The following is a 21,718-nucleotide window of genomic DNA, read 5'->3' as shown; positions in this document are numbered from 1 at the left end:
AAAGTAAGCATGTGTAAGTTTTTCTTTTCTTGGTAGCACTGGTGTTTTGAACTCAGAATTACAGACTTGCTAGCAGGCACTTTTACCTCTGAGCCATGCATCTAGATATAATTTATGCTCATAATTTTGGGGATAAATGAATCTGGGTACAATTCACCAGGCTTGCTGCTATCTAAGACAACTGGTATTCAACACTGTCTCTCTAATTTTTGAAAACTAGGCTCCCAGACTTTTTTTTCTGGCCTGTCTTACCATGAAAAATAATCCCCTCAATTTCAATCTCTCAAATTGGTACTATTATAGGTGTGAGCTACTGGTTCCTGGCCAAGTGTAGGTGTTTTATACTCCTGCATAACTTTTTATAAAATGATTTTTAAACTCAGCCATTTGTAATATGTGCAAAGTCTAATAAAATAAAATTAAAATCAGCTAAAAGACATAGAAATTTTGTTTTGAAATGATATTGAAAGCTGATCCATTTTTAGACATTTTAAATAAACCATTACATAATAAGAAGCTGAAGAAAAAAGCATGAACATGGAACCAACATATGACCAGTCAGTCCACTTAGATGGATAGATTTCCTCTTATTAATAATGTTATTGTGATTGACTTTCTCTTTAAATTCATTACTATGGTTGAAGAACACTCCATATATACATTATGAAGAAATGCTGATAACACATGGGCAGACAGGACAGTAACAGTCTAGTGGCTTCTGTTATGCAGTACAGATATTAAAGAAAAGAAAACAAACAACTCAGAAGTGTTGTGCAGGGCCTTAACATTTCATACACATTCCATCCTTTCTTTTCCCAGGACCCTTAATTTTAAACTCCAATAATTCTGTGTCTAAGCCTTATGAAAGAAATACTTGTAGACTTTATAAATTAGGTACTGAGGACATTTATGGAGGGCAGCATGTGCTTTGATTGGAGAAACATGTCAATGAAGCCTCCATTATCAGTAACAAAGTGTGGTGATAATTGCTGATTTTTTTCAGAACCTTTGAAGCAAAATTCACAGAAATCAATTTTCCTCTTGAAAATGGTTTATGATTTTGTCATTAGTAAACACTTGGCTTCTTCTAAATAACTGCATATGTGCTTTCTTGAGAAATGACTACTATCTTCAAATACAAATAAAATTTTCACTTCACAGGAAATGTGGGGATTGACCAAGCACTCCAACAACTTTTGTTTGCTCATCTTTAAATTCACAAAGGATGAGTCTACTCTTTTGAAGTAAATGTAAGGCTATGTAAATAAGATCAAAATGAAGATTTAAATTTAAAGGGACATGATAGCTATGTTTCTTTCTAACAAAATGATAATATAGAATTTTTCCATAAGGAAAATTTTCCATTTATGGAAAAATATATGTAATTTGGGAATTACATGTTTATAGCTTCCTTTCTAGTTAAAATTTCAGACTCATTTTAATGACATTAAATACCAATCAATTTACTAATATCCAATGATGTTCCATGTATATAAATAAAGATGACACTGTATTGTAAGTAAATAATAGGAAAAAATAATTTGGAAAATTTTGACCTATTTTGGCAATAAACACAAAGGATTTACACAGTCTCCAATTAAAATTAATGAAAATGAAAATGGGTATTAACAATAATTAATACTGCTAATTACAGAGTCTTTTTCAAAATTATTATAAAGCTTGACAGTATTAGGTAGGCACAGGGAAACAACATAATGTGGATTACAGGAAAAAATCTTATTGCTCACATTGTAATATTTCATTTATGAAAATTAGTTGAGCTTTGAGTGTAAATGCTCCATCAACATTTATTTTTATTGTATTTTATTTTATTGTCTGTGATCTGACAACTGTTAAGTTTCTACCTTTGCTATGAAAAGAAGCCTACTTGTTTTCCTTCATATATTGCAGCCAATATAAGTAATTAAGGAAATAATGAAAAAGCTAATTGATAATAAATGCAATGTTACTTAGGAGAGCTGAACAATAAAAATATAACAATAGATAAGGCAGGCTTAGACCTACTTAAAGGACAAAATCTGAACAACCTTGTCACACACATACAACAACGCATTCAGTTTCCTACAGATTTTGCACAGTCCATTCCATGGAGATACTTTTGGGGAAACAGAAGAGTGCTATGTGAGTTGGGGTCTTCTTATTCCTCCTCTGTGCAGCCCAGCAGCTCTGACCGCAGAGTGATCCTCCCATACCAGGACCAAGGAAGGATTCGTATGTGCCTTGCATAAATGGGAGGATCGATGACATTTTTTCTGTGGGTGTCATTATCAAAATTGCCCTGGAACACCTAAAAACAATAAGAGAAAATATCAACCATGCGGCTTTCTTTTTCTCTGGAATTTATTTCAATTAAAAAAATTGTACAGTATTTCCCAAATGCAAGATTTGATCGTTATTTAATACATTAAAGATTCTTTAAAAATCGTTATTTTAAATGCCATTTTCATGTTTAACCATTAAATGAGGCAAGAAATGTTTTTTAATATTAAATATATATTTTTATTGTAAAGATACCGTACAGAGGGTTACAGTTACGTGAGCAAAGAAATGAGTCCATTTCTTATTGAGCATTGTTACCCTCTCTTGGTTTTTCCCTAACATCCCTTTCCTCCCCACCTGCCCTACTCCTCTCTCCTCCCTTCCCCAGTGCAAAGTTTTTTTTTTTTTTTGTCTTCAGCATAGGATCTTGTACATCTTGTTGTTACAATGGGTCAACCAGTATCATTATTTCAGCATTTTGTTATTTCCCTTCCCCCCAAAAAATTAGAAAAAATGTATATACAAGATGCAGGACACCGGAATCAAATACACTGACAATAGGGGTTGTACCACGGGGGAAGAATATGCAAAGAAACAAAAAAAATCACATAGTACATTATAAATACATTAAAAAGAACAACAACAAAGATAACATCTCTTTTGTTCCTAGGTTGGGGTTCATTTCGCTTAGCATAAGGTTATAAGGTCATATATACATAGCTTTTGACCTCTTCTGCTTGTCTTAGACATATACTAGTTATTGCAGATAAGCAAAACCATCAGACCTATGTTTCTTTGGGTTTTTAATGCAGACAATTTTAGATCTAGCTCTGTGTGTGTGTGCGTGTTTGTGTGTGTGTGTGTGTGTGTGTGTGAGTGTGTGTGTATGTGTGTGTGTGCTAATAGTGTGGCATGCTCCCTTAAGTTATTTTTTCCTCAAAGTTGACTTTCTATCACTTGAATCACAACTCTACTTCTGGCTTTTTAATGATTAATTGGAGCTAAGAGCCTCACAGACTTTCCTGCCCAGGTTTGAACTGGATTCCTCAGATCTTGGCTTCCTAAGTAGCTAGGATTATGGGTACGCAATGCTGGTACCCAACTCATAGATTTATCAATTTATCTTCTTGGTTTTCTTAATTGAAAGCAAAGTTTATCAATTTAGCTAGTTAATTGACCTGATGCTGGTCAAGCAGCAACCTCAATTTACTCTGTTCTAGGACAATGACTCAGATGCAAGTCATGCACAAGTAACAGCCATCATGTTGGGAATGTGGCTCTCTCCGTCAACAGAGGTATGGGGAAAGAGAGTAAATTGTAGAAAATATTTTCAGAAAAGAAGTATATCACACCACTCAATATGTATGCATATGTATATGCCTATCTATGTATCTCTCTTTTTCTCTCTCTCTCCCTACCTACCTATCTTTCTATCTATCTATCTACCTATCTTTCTATCTATCATCTCTGCTTGAATTGTCAGACCTTTAACTGCAAAGGAAGAGGAGAAATAGGACTGTATAGGGGCTTTGGTAAAAAGGGGGTCTTTATCAGAATTCTTTGTTCAGTTCTCACATAGAGGAAAAGAAATAACCCATAACCAGAAAAATGAACCAATCAATGCTGGTTTTAAATTAAATTGTTTTGGCTTTTCGATCATTCTGCAAAGAAAACATAATCTGTAGTCTGTAAATTCTCCTTTCCCTGTGAAAGTCTGTAGAATATCTTTAATAAGTACCTGTTTCAGAAAGAAAAATAGGCAAAACACTAGGACCTTAATAAGAATGATTGTAAATTATAAATTACTGGGATGGAAAGTAAAGTATGTATAATGTGTTTTGTCTTTATATGAAGATTTTACTATTTTTGCCTATTGATTTTGTACATTCTTGTTAGTTTCTATGTTCATATTTTTTTTTTTTTTGGTCGGTCGTGGAGCTTGAACTCTGGCCCTGGGCGCTGTCCCTCAGCTCTTCTTCTCAAGGTGAGTGCTCTACCACTTGAGCTACAGCGCCACTTCCGGTTTCCTGGTGGTTTATTGGAGATAGGAGTCTCACGGTCTCTCCTGCCTGGGCTGGCTTTGAACTGCGATCCTCAGATCTCAGCCTCCTGAGTAGCTAGGATTACAGGCGTGAGCCACCAGCGCCCGGCTTTTCTATGTTCATATTTTTATTTCATGTTAGATAATGAAAATCTCTTCATCTTTTAATTTTATTAGGCATCTTATGATTGAAAGGTAATTTTCTTTCTTATTTGTGATCTAAACAGGACCATAGAAGCAAAGGGAGAAAATGAAAATAAAATTCTCAAAAGAATGAAAGATAAACAGAGAAAGAAATAGAACAAAGAAAGGAAGGGAGGCAGAAAGGGAAGAAGATCTCTGTATGAGGGAACATGTAACCTATATTTTGAAATTAAAGGATGTGCTTTTGATATTCCTTTGAGAAAAAGTTGGTTCAATCTTTTACAGTCACAAAATATCACTTAGAGAGAAAAATAAATTAATTTCTAAATCATTAGGCAGTTTAGCACTGGTAAATACAAGTAACAGGAATGATTTGGTAGTCTTTTTGTGGATTCTATGGGAAGATTATTTGCTTTTGAGGGTAAATGCAAAGTACTGTCCCCACGTGGTGGGAGAGTAATTCTTTAACTTGACAGATGTCATATTTCAAAGGCTATTTTTGAAAAGAATGCTGGTTTGTGCTAAGTTTATAATCCATCATCTTGACACATGAAAATATTCATTTAATTGAGATTTTATCTCCAGCAATGCTCTGCACTGACCAAGAAGGACATCCTTCTAGATTCAATGTTTTACTAAGTGATTTTATCTCTGTTAGCCAAAGCTCACACTTTCAACCCATACCATGGAATCACTCACCAAAATCATGGGAGGTTGTCATTGTACAACAGGAAACAAGGGCACACACTGTGGTTTTCTGATATTTTCTCTAATTTATGGTCTTGGTTTCAAATTCATCACAATGAGATTGTACAGTTAAAATTGAATATTCAAACTAAGATCCAGTTTTCAATTCCTGTTAGAGAAGTATATGTATTTGGAATAATCTAGATTAGCAGTACAGTTCAAATTCACTAAGCTGTATGGCACTATCTATAATATTCCAAAGCACAGTGTTAGACCACTTCTTAGAAAGGACATTTTGGAAGAAACAATTTTAAATCTCTATTTTTCAGCAAGATTTCCAAAAGAAACTGTCCAAGGCACAAATCATTATATGATGGATTTTATTTATTTATTTAACAAGAGTACAGGTGGAGAATCTCCATTGCTCTAAAATTGAATAAAACCAAGAAATTTTTCATGTAAAATATGAAAATCATAGTTATATTGATGCTTGTTCCAAAAGAAGTGCTATTTATAAGGCAAGATGATTTATAAAATCCAAGTGCCAACAGAAAAATAGTCAAAATGCACAGTGGATTTGCTCAAATTATGCTCTAAAATATTTAAAAACACAATATTATTTCTAGAGGTCTATCAGTAATAATAGTATAAAAGCATGCACTTGCTAATTCTGAGGATACCTTGAATTTGCTATGTAGAAAGATGACATATGTGGCAATTTGCTGTTGCCAGCACTCACAATCCCCTACTTAAGGGCACCATTTCAACATTTTACCTAGCAAAACAACACAGTATTTTTTGTTCAATTTATAAAATCTGTAAGATGTTTGGAGAAATGATATGCTTCACGCACTCACTTTGGAGGTGTGTAGCTATACTGGCATCAGATTCTAGAAAGGCAGTGGAAATTATTAAATATATCTATAGGAGGGAAATAAAGCTGTAGTTTGGGGCTGAGGCTAATTAGCAGATGATACATTTTCTCATATATTCAAATGTGATCGTGCTTGAATGCTCTCTCCTGAATTTTCTAACCTGTGTATCCTTTTTTTCACCTTATTGCACTCCTCAGTTTTCTTTTATTAAATTTGATTTTATTTTATTGTACTGGTGATGTACAGAGGGGTTACAATTATATAAGTAAGGTGATGAGTACATTTCTTGTAGAACTTTATTACTCCCTCCCTCATTTTCCCCCACTTTCCCTCCTCCTTGACTCCCCACCTCCCAGCCAAGTTGTAAAGTTCATTTCCAACATATTGTCTTGTGAGTATCACTGTTGTATTGGTTCCCCTTTGTCCTTTGTCTCACCATTTTGTTATACCCCTTTCCTTTCCCAAATCAGATAAACACATATGCATGACACAGGGTACCAAAATCAAAAACAGTGACAACAGGGGGTAAACCAAATGAAAAAAAAAGAAAGAAAAAGGAAATAACTTTACATAGTACATTCAAAATAAAAACAAAAACAAAAACCAAATAAAAAATCCTCTTGTTCCATATCTTGGAGTTCATTTCGATTAATGTCATTTTATATGATTATATGTACATAGCTTTTGAGCTTTTGTTATCATCTGCTACGACTATCTGCTAGGACTATCCTTCTAATTGTTAAAAGGAAGGAAAGCATAGAGCCTAGGTTTCTTTGTGTCTGGCTTACTTCACTTAATATGATTTTTTCCAAGTCTTTCCATTTCACATCACCCCAGTTAGAATGGCCACTATCAAGAAAACAAGAAACAAATAACAGATACTGGCAGGGATGTGTCCAAAAGGGAACACTACTACACTGTTGGTGGGAATGTAAACTTGTTCAACCATTCTGGAAAGCAGTTTGGAGGTTCCTCATAAGACCATATATAGAACTCTCATTTGATCCAGCAATCTCACTCCTGGGATTTATCCAAAAGATTACAAACAAGGCCATTCTAAAGCTACCAGCACAACTATGTTCTTTGCAACATTATTTACCATAAATAAGATATGGAACCAACCCAGGTGCCCCTCAAAATATGAATGGATCAAGCAAATGTGATATATGAATATATATAGTCATATATATAGTCATATATATTCATATATATATGAATAAATATTCATATATCACATTGAATTCTATGCTTTCATCAGAAAGAATGACATTGCCCTATACATAAGGAAAAGGAAAGATTTGGAAATAACATTTGCATCCTTAGAACACAGGCATTTAAGGTAGGTTAGAGATGCTTCCCTAATTATAACCAGAGAAAATATGAGAGAAAAGCACAACACTCTCAAGATGGATGAGATTTTGTATTTTTGTCTTCTGTTGTTAACTCTCCTGCAATATTAGTGAAAATCGAATCAGCTTCTATTGGGTACTTCAGATCTCAACACAGACAGGCTAGCAGATGAAATGTAAATGAAATGTTGCTTCCAGCAACATGTATTTATTTATGAAATCTGTCATTGTTTCTCAGGACTAGTATCTCTTCATATCAGTGTATTTGTCATCAATACAGGAAACTGCCAAGGAGGAAAGTGGTACTATTTTTCCCTCTGCCTCTGGAAAGCTGGGATTATAGACCTGCATCATTGTGTTTGGTTTTACAGCTGGCTTCATTTAGTAATTACAAAATCAGACTCTAAATATGGAGAGATATGGGGGATTATTTTGTGTGTGTGAGCACACTAGTTTGTTTGTTTGTTTGTTTGTTTTAGAAAATTAGATGGCTCAAGAAAACATACATCTTTCTGTTTGTTGTAAACTTATTAAAAGTTTTAATTGGATTTCCATAGTTCAACCTTTCATAATTGATGTTCACATTATCAAAATAGTGAATGGTTCTGAGAGGTTTTGTTTGTTTGTTTGTTTGGTCCTGGGGTTGGAACTCAAGGCTTGGGCACTGTCCTTTGAGCTTCTTTAGGTCAAAGCTTTAGCCACAGCCCCACTTCTGACTTTTGCTGAGTAGTATATTGGTGATAAGAGAACTCTAAAAACAACAGATGCTGGAGGGGATGGGGACAGAAGGGAACCCTACTGCATCATTGGTGGGAGTATAAACTTGTTCAACCACTTTGGAAATTAGCATGGAGGTTCCTCAAAGACTCCACATAGAGCTTTCCTATGACCCAGCAATCCTACTTTTGGGAATTTACCCTAATGATCACAAAAAAAGACCACACTAAAGCTACCAGCACAACTATGTTAATTGCAGCATTATTTACCATAGCTAAGATATGGAACAAATACAGATGTCCCTCAGTAGATTAATGGATCAAATAAATGTGGTATATATACACAATGGAATTCTATGCCTCCATCAGAAAGAATGACATTGCTCCATTTGTTAGGAAAACATATTAAGTGAAGTAAGCCAGTCCCAAAGAAACATAGGTCCCATGGTTTCCCTTATTTGCAATAACTAGTATATATCTGAGACAAACAGAAACTGTCAACAGGTTGATGTTAGGCGAAATGAACCATAAGATAAGGACTCAAATGGTTTTTCTTTCTTGCTATTGTTTCTAACATATTTATAAGATGGTTTCTTTTTAGCTTTGTATGTCTCTCCCCCACGGCATAATTCCTGTTTTCACTGTATTTGATGTTGGTATAATTTGGGGAGGAAAAGGGAAAAAACAAATTGTTTAAATAGGGATACAGGTGGACCCATTGCAACAATGAGATTTACAAATCTTATGTCGAAAAACAAAGTTTATAACTTTGGCAGGGGATGGGGGTTGGGAGGGATGAGGGGCGGGAGGCGGGGGAGATGGGAAGGGATGGGAAGGGGAAAAGTTAGGTGGAAAAACAAATTTTACAATTTTGGCAAAAAAATAGTCTCACAGACTTTCTTGCCCAGTCTGGTTTTGAACCATGATCCTCAGATATCAGCCTCCTGAGTAGCTAAGATTATAGGCATGAGCCATCAGCACCCAGCTTCAAGTGTTATTATATAGTTGAGGGCACTCAATTCTTGAAGGTGAGAGTTAGTATTTTGTTATGGTCCTATGTGGCCTTAACTTCATCTCTCTGGACACTAGTTGATCCTTTTCTAGATTTTACTATTTCTCTTCTGCTATGTATACATGAAAACCAACCTGGGATTTCATAAATTATAAAATACAAGGATTTTAACATTTTTTCTTATTTTCTGTATTGTTCTCATGTGTCTTGTTATTGGTGCCTACTTGTACACTGACTTGATGTTTTTAATGGATAGAGGACAACATTGTAAAAAGAAATCAATCTTTCTAGAGAGCAGGAGACAAAAAGAGCTAATATATATGTATATCGTACATATTGCATATATATATTTAACACAATACACAGAATATATTTAAAGAACTTGAATGTCTATATTTTTGTTAAAACTATCCTTTTCTCTAACTCTAACCTATTTTCCAAAGTGGTTGAACAAGTTTACACTCCCACCGACAATGCAGTAGGTTTTCCTTCTGGCCACATCCCCTCTAGCATCTGTTATTAGATTTCTTGAATATAGCCATTTTAACTGGGGTGAGGTGGAATCTCAATGTTATTTTGATTTGCATTTCTTTTATGGCTACAGAAGTTGAACATTTCTTCATGTGTCTAATGGCCATTCTTATTTCTTCTTCAGAGAAGAAGTTTCTCTTTAAGTCTTTAGCCCACTTATTAATTTGGCAATTGTTTCTTTGAGGATTTGTTGTTGGAACCCCAAGATAAGTATTCAAATGTTTTTTCTTTTATGGGATTGTTTCTAACATTTATAAGATGATTTATTTGTTGCTTGTATGTCCCTCCCCTACGGTATAACCCCTGCTCTCACTGTATTTGATGCTGGTATAATTTGTGGAGGGGAAGGGCAAAAACAAATTGTTTAAAAACAAACTTTACAACTCTGGCCGCGAGGGGGTGGGAGGTAGGGGGAGGGGGTGTGGGGAGAGGGTTGGTGGGAGCTAGGAAGGGATGGGAAGGGGAAACAAAGGAGGAGGCAACAATGCTTGATAAGAAATGTACTCATTATCTTGCCCATGTAATTGTAACCCCTCTGCACAGTATTTTCACAATTAAAAAAAAGATACTCAATTTTCTAAACGTATTATCTAGCATCCTAAAAAAATTTGTGATAAAATGGTTAGTATATATTTTTGATAGTTTGCTTTGTAATTGAGTCAACTAAACCCAGGAAACTCTGTAACGAGATATATGAGTTGATATATGAGTACATTGATAGTTGATATATGAGTACATCCTTTCAAAAATAATAAGAAAATAAGAAATTACTTTCCAGGCAAAACCAATACTTTAGGAAGAATTACTTGTTAAATAGGGTATATTGAGCATCACAGGCTAAGAAGAAGAACAGAAGAAGATGGAAAGGAAGGAGGAAATAGGAAGGAATGAAAGAAGGGAGAAAGAAAGGAAGGTAGAAAACAAAAATCAGAAAAAGAAGAATCAGCATATTTTGCAGTAGACTTTGCTAATAGGAGTCTATACAGATCATCAGTCTTTACTAAAATGAGTTGAGAGATCAGCTACACTGTAAAATATCCCAATAATGCTGAAGCAAAATTCTTCATGAACAGAATTATTGCAAGGCATTCTGGGTAGAACTTGCCCTCCAAAGATAGAGGCAAATGAATACAATTGTGATCATAAACAATGTATAATGGGTGCATATATCTGTGTTTATTCTTCTTGGAATATTCAGAGGGGAAGAAATTTAATCAAAACATACATATGACATATTCTTTAAAGCCATAGGCAATGATAAAGTTTACATGAACTAATTTGTGAAAATATCATAAAAATGGCTTGATTTACTTTTTTATCCACTATTATATTGAACAATCATCTTAGTTTCCACCTTTGAGAATAGTTATTTTCTTGTTCTCTTTTCAAGTCGTACTTACCAACATATCTTTTTCTATGGATCTGTATGTACTATTTTTCAAATTGGTAACAAACCTTTCCTTCAGTGAATGCCTCTTATGAAGAGTTTAAGGAAACTATTATAGACATGGTATTTACAGGCACACATCATTCCAGTGATCAGTCTGTTGAGTTATGTGAAATCTGAGTATTTGCAAAAGATTAATTAGACCCCAAGAGAGGTCTGTCTGCTTCCTGCACTTCCTTGTGAAGTTCCATCTGAAAAGTTCTCTTGTTGAACAGCCTACTGTGGACCACACCAGATAATCTATGCTACCATTGCAATATTCAGTAGAAGCTTCAGGTCAGTTTGAGCTAAATTTAACTAGCAGGTAGGTGATCATTATGTCTAACTGACAGAGCTCAAGTAAAAATTTTAAATACCAAGGCTGAGGTGATCTTAATGGTTTGCAAGTACTTTGGACTATGTCACATCTTTGTGAGAAAGTTGAGTTCTGTCCACTGAGAGAGAACAATGGAAGGCTCATGCCTACAACACTTCTATATGCTTTGCCATACATAGCCTCTTCATTTGGCAGCTACTCTCTGCATGTGTGTAGTCACAAGCTGTTAACTGAGTGTACTTTTTCAAATATGTTCTGCATGTGTTTCTACTGAACCATCAAACCTGAGAGTGGTCTTGGGGACCGAAACCATGTAATTGATGCCAGAAGTGAGGGTAGATTCAAAAGTCTACACTTTGCAGTGAGTGGTAGGAAAGGGCTACAGGTTTCACAGATGGATTTTTAATGATTGTAACATTAAAAGTTGAAAAGCATTGTGGCTAAAAGTTCTCCAGTATCATGATCCTGTGTAAGATGGTGTATTCACACTTCAAAGTTTATTGTGAACTTGCTTTCTCTTTGATTTTTTTATTGTGAAAATACCGTACATTTTGATATAGCTACCCGATGAAATTTGTTACATTTTTTGCTTCTGGATCTACACTCCAAACATTATTCTTAGATGGACTCCATAGATCATATTTTTAGTTTTCATTCCTTTATGTCCTTTATTTTCATAGAAATGATCATAATTAAAATTTCAAACTGTTTCTTGTCTTTTCTTAAAATGTATTTTAAGAGCAAAATATTTCAACACTATTCTTCTGTGTTTCTTTAATATCATTTCTGATATGCCTTATAAGTTATTGGAAGACAATTACTTTGTTTATCTAGTTAGGATTATTTTCAAATCCCTTGCAAGACTGTAGCCTGGTTTACTGATGGCTACAGGACATCCTTTTTTTTCACACTTTTCAAGGGGTGGTTTCCTGGTATTCATTTTATTGGACTATGAATTCATTGTATACCATTTGGATCCCTTCTTGCAACTATTATACTTCAGTGTTTACATTTGTGAACACTTGCATTTGTGAACACAAGGACATTTGACACTGTAAATATCTGCACCATCATTCATATTGGGTAACAGGTTTATCTGTGTCCTTTTCAAAATGATGGTTTGTTCCATAAACGCTTTAAAAAATTCAGATCCCAGTTGCTTCAAAGATTTGTTTGCCTCTTAATGAAAATATATGAGATCTTCAAACTGTGCAAAGATTTAAGGTCAGTGGTTCAATTCTAGAAAACATTTTATTCTTGAAGAAGAAAGTAAAAAATCATAAGGACAGGTTTGATGGTCTTGCATCAGAACATGCATTATTTTAAATCATTAAATTAAGTATATAATTTCCCTGAGAAAATTATTTTCACTCATATTATTGCTCTCAAGAAATATCTTTTGCCTCTAAATTATGCTCTCTGTTGTAATTATGTAGAAATTAGGTCTTTAACGTCAGGCAATTCCATATTTTAACAATCTGATTTGACTTTGCTTAATATCTTAATACATAAGTCTTTTTTTTTTTTGGGTCCGGTTGTGGGGCCTGAACTCTGGGCCTGGGCACTGTCCCTCAGCTCTTCAGCTCAAGGCTAGCGCTCTACCACTTGAGCCACAGCGCCACTTCCGGCTTTTTCTTTTTGCTTATGTGGTGCTGAGGAATTGAACCCAGGGCCTTGAGCATGCAAGGCAAGCGCTCTACCACTGAGCCACCTTCCCAGCCCCCACATAAGTCTTATTATATTGTGATTTTTTTGTTTCTAAGCTACATATTTAATGTTATCTTAGTATTCTTGTAACAATATTTTAAAACTTTTGATCTTACTGAATTTCTTTTTCCTTTTCTTTCTGTTTTTTTTTTTGCAAAGTAAAATCAGCAAGAAACTCCAATAATTGGTCAAAAATCTACAAATATATTATAGTGTTTTTCTGCATGTCTGATTCTTTATTGCTTCTCAGATTGCCATTCAGTCTTCATAATTTCCATGAAGTTGACTCAAATCCTGGTTGGCTATTATTTAATTCTTAATTGGGACTGAAAGTTATGTAACAGTTTTCTAAATTTTTTTCTTTTTCAGATACTTTGGGGTTTGAAATTTGGGGAAAGGAAATAGTATATATATACGTACAGGCATTTTTTAAAATAATTTTTTTTGTTTTTTGTTTTGTTGGTAGTGGGGCTTGAACTCTGGGATGGGCACTGTCCCTCAGCTCTTCAGCTCAAGGCTAGCACTCTACCACTTGAGCCACAGTAGCACTTCAGGTTTTCTAGTGATTTATTGGAGATAAGAGTCTTAAAGTCTTTCTTGTCCGGACTGGTTTTGAACCATGATCCTCAGATCTCAGTCTCCTGAGTAGCTAGGATTACAGGTGTGAGCCAATGGCACCGGCTTTAAATAAGTTTTTTTTTATTGTGAAAATACTGTACATAGGGGTTACCATCACATGAGCAAGGTAATGAGTGCATTTCCTATCAAGCATTGTTGCCTTCTCCTTTGTTTTTCCCCTACCATCTCTTCCCTCCCATCTCCAGAACTACACTCCACCCACCTCCCTGCCTAAATTGTAAAGTTTGTTTTTCAACATAGCATCTTGGACCTCTCATTTTTGCAATGGGTCATTTTTGAGAAAGCCTTTAACCTTCATAGGACTCAGTTTACCCCAAAGTATACAGTATTAAGGAATACAACTTTTCACTATAATATTAAGGTCACTAGTACTAGCAAGCTGAAATAGATAGTCTTTATGATTCTTAGTGCACTGTGAGGATGACAAGTTCATCTAGAAATTGTTAAAATCCAGTCCACTCAAATGAGAGGTAATAGGGCCTGGGGCTGCCTCCATTCTTTCTGTGAAATGATAAACTGATATCTGAGATTATATATATATATATGTTTGTGTGTGTGTGTGTGTGTGTATAGCAGCTATCTGATATATATAAATTGATATATATATATATATAACTTGATAGCTTATATGTAGTTATAGTTGATATATTGCTGATATATATCAGCTATTCATTTATTATATATATTCCTTTTAATTTCCCTGTAGAGACTTACATAATTATGCAGCTCTTGTTGACCTCAAACTCATGATCCTCTTTCATCAATCTCCTTAAAGCAATGTCCAGCAACCATTTTTTAAAAGAACGTTATTAAGAAATTTTATATTACCTTTTGATTTTAAGACTAGGCTATGGAAAAGGACCCAAAGAAAAATCAAAGCAAAAATTGCTCATTCTGTTGACTGCTGTCTTTCCTCTCACAAACTCACTTGCGTTAAGAATGCTCAGTCTAAAAGTCAGCAGGTAGGACACATCACCATATTTAACTTCTTTTATAATGAAAGTCTTCTTAAGTAACAAGAGTATCCTAGGAAATATATCACATTGGATGATTGCCTATAAAGATTTATGAAACATAAAATATGCCATTCTCAACTGTGGCTATATATTTAACTATGTGCCTTCTAGCACTAAGAATTTGACTGTGATAAGAAATATTCCTACCGAAAAAAATAGAATTGGAAAATCATCTGCTTTTCAAAGATATGTTCAGGAGATATTACCAGAAATAGTCAGAAAGGAAGAGTGTCTAATGTTTTTTTTCTCTTTTCTGCCTTACATCAGGAATGTTAACATATCTTTCTTCTTTAAAAGTACAAAGCCACCTGTCTCTCCACTGAAGCTCAAAGCTCATCTCTTCGAATTTCCTCTTAAATCACACCAGGTATTTTCTATTTCATCAGAACAATTTGTAGCCTGACTCTACCCCTTCGAAGCAGATGCATAAATGATGTGGCAGAGAGAAATTGATGTGTCTAGTAATTCACATCTAACATCAGGGACCTTCCTGGATCTAAATCTCTTTGAAGAGTCTCACTTTACCTAGGTCATAAGTGACTTAATACAGAGCTGTATGTACACACATGGAGGTGACTTATATAGTCAGTCATGACAGACTGATGGTGAGAGGAAAAGAATGTGAAGGAGGAAGGGAGAGATGATGATCCTACAAATGGAGGCCAAATGGAACTTTGGTGCTATAGTAGCAGCTGCATCTGCATGGGGGATGCATGCATTGGCCTAGGCACAGAAAGAAGATGTACTAGTTTTCTCTCTCTTTCTGAACCTTCTTCATAAAGGACACAATGCAGCAGGGAAATGAGGGAAATCCTCAACAGAGACAAGTTTGAAATATGAAATATTTAAGTCAAAATTATGCTAACAAAAATATATCGTTGTTTGTCCCAGAGATTCAGAATAAATGGAAAAGTATGAAAATCACTAGGAAATAGGTCAAATAATAGGGTGTGGCAGATTTAGGAATCTTTTATGGCTTCTCATAAACATGGACATATAACAACAAATTTTTATTCTTTTTCAAGTTTGAACTATGGAGAAAGTGGGAAGTTATTGAAGACACAACGAAAACAATAAGAAAAGACTTAATTGCCTGAATAGTGCAACTGAGGGTTTTTTATGCTCTAGTCAATTCTTTATGTGTGTGTATGTTTTGTTTTGTTTTTGCCAGTACTGAGATTAAATGCAGAGCCTTGAGCTTGCTAGGCAGATGCTCTGCCGCTTGAGCTATGCCTATAAGCTTTTGGTTTTAGTTATTTTAGGAAGTAAATCTTGTATTTTTATTCAGTCCAGCAGACTGTGATCCACATATATATACTTCCCATATAGCTGAGCTGACAGGTACACTTTGTTTTTATTGATTGAGATGGAGGTCTCACATTCCTGAACTAGCAATGAACTAGAACTCTCCTATCTTTTCTTCCTGCGTAGCTAGGATTGCACATGTTTGCCAGTATTTGTAACCAGTATCCATCATTCTAATAACTAAAACAAAGATGTGGTTTAAATTCAGAGTGAGCAATTATTCCTTTCCTAGTAACAAAGCTTCAAGACTAGATTCACATTAAACAAGACTCTGAAATTATTCAAATAAAATACTAATGATTGTCTTTTGGTTAATTCCTCCTGTTTTCATCAGATTCATTATTACCTTTTAGTAAATAATAAAATATAAACCTTCAACAACGTATTAAAGTTTGATAAACGTAATCATTCTATTGGTGATCAATGACTGATCAATTGTTTTAATATGTTAGGTTTTAAGTAAATGTTTAGTTATATTGGCCTAGGAAATGATGATTCCTAACAGATCTAGCACATGTGTAACGTAAATAAAAATATCAATGACATTTTAAAATTTTGAAATGTTGTCATTATGAAATTGCATTTAGAATTATATAAATCAAACACAAATCAGTATTTCAATGTGAATGTTATCATGTTGATTAGAATGAAAAATCTTAAAATTGAGAAATTAATAGGATATGTAATATTAAAACCTGTTTTTATTTGATAGCCATTTTTTATTTTGGCAGTACTCTATGTGAATAAAAAGTTCCTTACAGCCAGGTGCCAGTGGCTCATGCCTGTAATCCTAGCTACTCAGGAGGCTGAGATCTGAGGATCATGGTTCAAAGCCAGCCCAGGCAGAAAAGTCCCTGAAATTCATCTCCAATAAACTACTCAGAAAACTGAAAGTAGAGCTGTGGCTCAAGTGTTAGAGCACTTGCCTTGAGCTGAAGACTGAGGCCCAGAGTTCAAGCCCCACGACTGACAAAAAAAGTTCCTTGTGCTATTTATACATATCTAAAAATTTTTCTTAAAAAATCTTTTAACCAGAGAAATTTTAAAGAGAAAGGATATAGTTTCAAAGTTTTATATTGGGCATAAATAATTAACAACAAAATAAACACTGTTCAATCCTTCTTTGCTTTCCCTACACACTTACTGAAAATCACTTTTCACAGCATTTCATTAAATTTAGCTGTGGAACCAGGGATGCTCCCACAGTGCCTTGTCCAACCTACTCATTACAAAACTTCACAAAGTTTATATATTTAATGTCTGACTTTATTTCTACCACCTGATGGAATTTTGATAGTACTCTTTATTTTCTTTGTGCTTTTTAATGTATTCATTTTAAAGAGTGCAAGTACCATTACAAAAAATCAGTGCTTCTTAGGTCAAAACTAATCATATATTTTGCATTGCTACTCTTTAATATTAAACAATGTGAAATAGTATTCAAAGATTTTCTTAAAATTCAAGATTACTCCTGAAGGACAATCTGGCTCTCCATTGGTGTCTCCAAAATACCTGAATAGCTGCTAAAAATTAATGAGTTCCTTGTCATAACGTGCTTTCTTGAGGGTCCTGTGGACATTCAGTAGTCCACACTTGACATATTCCCTGCTTCACTCTACAATGTAACTGCATAAGACACTATTAACCCTCACTTTTCTCAACTCCCTTACTCTCCTGCTCTTAGAACTTACTTTACTCTAGATTCAAGAGCAAACATCACCAGGTAGATAGATCCACTGAAGCTCCAATTCAGCATAGAAATGGAAACGCAGCTTTCTATTTCCAGCCCTGTCTTTTTGGTTTTGGCTGGCCAGTTATGGCTTTTTTTCTGACCCCAAATCCAAGCTTCAGAACAGATTATGTAAGTCAGTCCTGATCATACTTTTTTTTAAAATTTTCTTTAAGTAGTTGTACAAAGGAATTGTCATTTAACAGAGCATTTTATGAATACAATGGATCTTGATCCATGTCATCCCTTTCAACATTCTGCACCTGAAAAATTTGAAAATAAGTTGCTCTCCTATTGCAGATTTGGACAATTATTTCCATATCCATTAAGTAATTAAGTTTGAGAAAAATGTTCATGGTTAGATATATCTCATATTGTCTTTTTAGTTATAAGCTTTATCAAATATATAAATATTCTATTTTTTCTAAGAACATGAAATCTAAAACTGCATATTCAATGACACAATTGTATCTATAGTCAGCACTGAATGTATTTAATACTCCTTTCATATGAATATGCTGAAATTCCAACTCCCAAGACAATGAATGTTATTGTGGAGTAGAGCCTTTTGGGAGGTGATTTGATCATGTGGATACATTTGTAACAGCACTTACATAAAGAGATTGCTTGTTCCTTTTTTTCCACATGAGGATAGTAATGGGACACTATGAACTCAAAAGTGCACCCTCACTGGATGCTGCATCTTAGTTCTGAACTTCCCAAAACTGTGAAAAAGAAATTTCTTTTTTTTCTTTTCTTTTCTTTTTGGAGGGGAGGGTCAGGTCCTGGTCCTGACCTCTGGGCCTGGGCGCTGTCCCTTAGCTCTTCAGCTCAAGGCTAGTGCTCTACCACTTGAGCCACAGCACCACTTCCGGCTTTTTTTTTCTGCTTATGTGGTGCTGAGGAATCGAACCCAGGGCCGCAGGCATGCAAGGCAAGCTCTATGCCACTGAGCCACTTTCCCAGCCCTTAAAAAGAAATTTCTGCATATTATAAACTATTCCTATATTTCTTCCCTAATAGATAGCAGACTGTGCACAAATATCTTGGCAATAATGGATTTTTCTTTACCTTTTCACTAAAACAATATTTTCTCTATGCCTCATATCAGACTTCATTCAGTCATGAATATCACATTTATCCCTTAGGTTATATTTTTTATTATTGTAAATTAATTGTTCAGTGAGGTTTATACTGTGATATTAATAACCTGTATATAATGTGCCTTGTTCAAGTTTTCCCTGGTTTTCATTAAACTTACTTTATCATTCTCTTTTCCATTCCCTTTAAACAGACGTTAGTGGGCCTCATTCACTGTGCTATTTTTATTCTGATGTATAATATATTCTTAAAATACTCTGTCACTTTGTCCTTTCTTCCTTCTCTCATTATCTAACAAACAGCATGTTTTCAGGTTTAGATTCTTTACATGAGTGAAAACCTGAAATTTGTTTTCTCTGAGCTTGGCTTCTCTTGCTTAATATGATGATACCCAGTTCATCTACTTTCATGCAAACAACATAATTTCATCCTTCTTTATAGCTAAATAAAATTACATTGTGTATATGAATGACATTCTCTTTACTCAATTATCATTTATTGAATATCTACAATGGTTCCACATCTTCACTATTGTATATTGACATTTTATTCTTTTAAATCACTAATCCATGTTTCTTTAGTTCCTCAGACATGTGAGCAGTGACATCAGATATGATTTCTAAACAGGACTATTTGACATGTAAAATTAAGAGACATGAACTCATCACTAAACTTAAAACCTACCAAAGTAGAAACATTCCATTTGTAAAATACAGTAGCACCAATATTTATGTAAACATAGAAAATCCTGCATCAGTGTGTATACTAATCCAGTCTCATAATGTTAAATTACAATGAATAAAGCAGATAAACTTCTAAGCTGTTGGTACTAGATAGTTTTTTGTTTAAATAGCAATGCTCTTCTTTTTACACAAATCTAAAACTATATCATTGTCTTTTTAACTTTAATGAAGTCACTCACCAAACACCTAATTAAGGTCAAGGAGACAATATTGCTTACCAAATATTTTCATTTAAAATATTATTTTAATGAGTAAAACAAGGTAAGGACATGGTTATATATATTATTTATTAAAATAAATTATGGCTATAATTTACGAATTTATTATTTAATTATTGGTATAACTTATTGTATATAATATATAACTTATTTTAATTACTAGATATTAAAATAAAACTATATATTAAAATAAATACTATATATTAAAATAAAATTAAATGATATAAAATCATTTAATTCTTGGAAATTGCTTTCTTTATTTTTTTTTAAACTGCTTCATTTGTTTCCCATTCTGCCCTATTTGCAAAAAGTAACAGGATTCTGAGTAGATTTGACCAATTGTCTCCATGTATTATTATGAAATTGCCTGTGATCTTGATGCTTAGCAGTGTGTAACTATTTCTTCAAAGAATAATTCACTCATTTCCACCGCCCCCCCCCCACCACAAACCAGTAACTTTCTCCTTACTACTACTGTGGAATCAGTTTTATTTACTTCTCAAGGGTTTCTTTAAGTTTAACAGCCTCACCCCGATCAAATTGCAAAAGAGTAACATGGCAATTGATTATTCAGCTGACCTCTATCTTCCTAGGATCTTGGCCTTGGTGGCCTTAAATACTCAAATTTAATCTCAGCTCCTTGAAAGTGTTTGTTTTAGTAGGAGTGCTGGATGTTCATAGCCTCTGTAATTACTGTCCTATTTAAATATACCCTTTAGTACAGATTATGGTTGCTTTATTAATGATGTCAACAGTTCTATTTTTTTTACACATATTGAGAAAGGGAAGGACCAGGGACCCTTTTTTTCTATTGGACAGCTATGGTCTTTTATGAAAACTGACAATCAATTGGCTACTTCCTTCTTGGACTTATTTTCTCAGATGATATACTTGGTAGATTAATTTTGATTCCTTAAAATATGCTTATGGAATCAAAGTTTCTTGTAACTTTCCTGAATTCTTCCTTAGACAGAGACTTGTTTGTTCCACTATGACAGAGTCAGGTGCTTTTCCCTATGTAGCACTTGGCACAAAGAAACCATGACAATCTTTTGAAGACTGATTTATGTGACTGGATGACTATAAATGCCACTTCTTTCTAGGGGCTTTCCTACCTAATTGTTACTACAAATTATTTAAATCATCTTTCGTTTTCAAACTTGTTAAACTCTAGTAAATCTTTAATTTCAGATTTTCATGAGAAAACTGGCAAACTTATTAAAATCTAAATTAATTTTGGAGAAACCAACTTTTATTGACTTTTCCATAATTAGGTACAGGCCAAGCAAAGTACTAAGGAGTTATAGTACATTCCATTTTTAACAAGAATAAGTCACAACTGGCCCTAATTCACAACTTCAAGCTTGGGTTTTGGAATCATCTTTCCCACAGTTACTTATTCATGTTTTCTGGGGTCTGTGTAAACATCTAGACCCCTTGCTCAAATTCAAACAGACTACGGCAGACAGAGATCAATCATTTTCAATAGGGAATCTCTATCTGGGTGTGATGAATTGGAGAATTCACTGGAGATGAGGTCATCAAGATACTGTAGAATATGTTTTAATGAATGTGTTTGATTCACCTTTAAGAACCTACAAAGTCTTATTGGAAATAGAAGTTTTTTGTTCTTTCATAAAATCCTGAGTAAAGTTTCATTTCTTTTCCAAATTAGGTTATTGTAGCCCTGGATAATTTCAGTGAGGAAAACTGATAAAATATTACCAGCTTCCTTATTTCCTTAAAAAGAAAGCTTCCACAGTATGAATTCAGGTTTATTTAAGCACCATGTCCTTATGACTAATATATTGGATGAGAAAATGCATTTTTCATCTCTAATTTTCCATATATGTACTCTCCTT

The 21,718-nt window shown here is 34.2% G+C and overlaps 1 protein-coding gene across 2 annotated transcripts in view; it reads right to left on the bottom strand.

The window, feature by feature from the left end:
• Nucleotides 1-2,158: 2,158 nt before the first annotated feature.
• The window catches only part of Edil3 (EGF-like repeats and discoidin I-like domains 3), a 408,082-nt gene continuing 388,522 nt past the window's right edge, over nt 2,159-21,718 (bottom strand). For both annotated transcript variants that reach the window (XM_013015845.1, XM_013015846.1), the window contains one exon: nt 2,159-2,308. In XM_013015845.1, coding sequence (XP_012871299.1) covers nt 2,159-2,308 — 150 coding nt within the window. The remainder of the gene's footprint in view (nt 2,309-21,718) is intronic.

This window comes from Dipodomys ordii, unplaced genomic scaffold, assembly GCF_000151885.1.
Source record: "Dipodomys ordii isolate 6190 unplaced genomic scaffold, Dord_2.0 Scaffold28, whole genome shotgun sequence".
Taxonomy (NCBI): domain Eukaryota; kingdom Metazoa; phylum Chordata; class Mammalia; order Rodentia; family Heteromyidae; genus Dipodomys; species Dipodomys ordii.
This window is presented reverse-complemented; position numbering and strand designations above follow the sequence as displayed.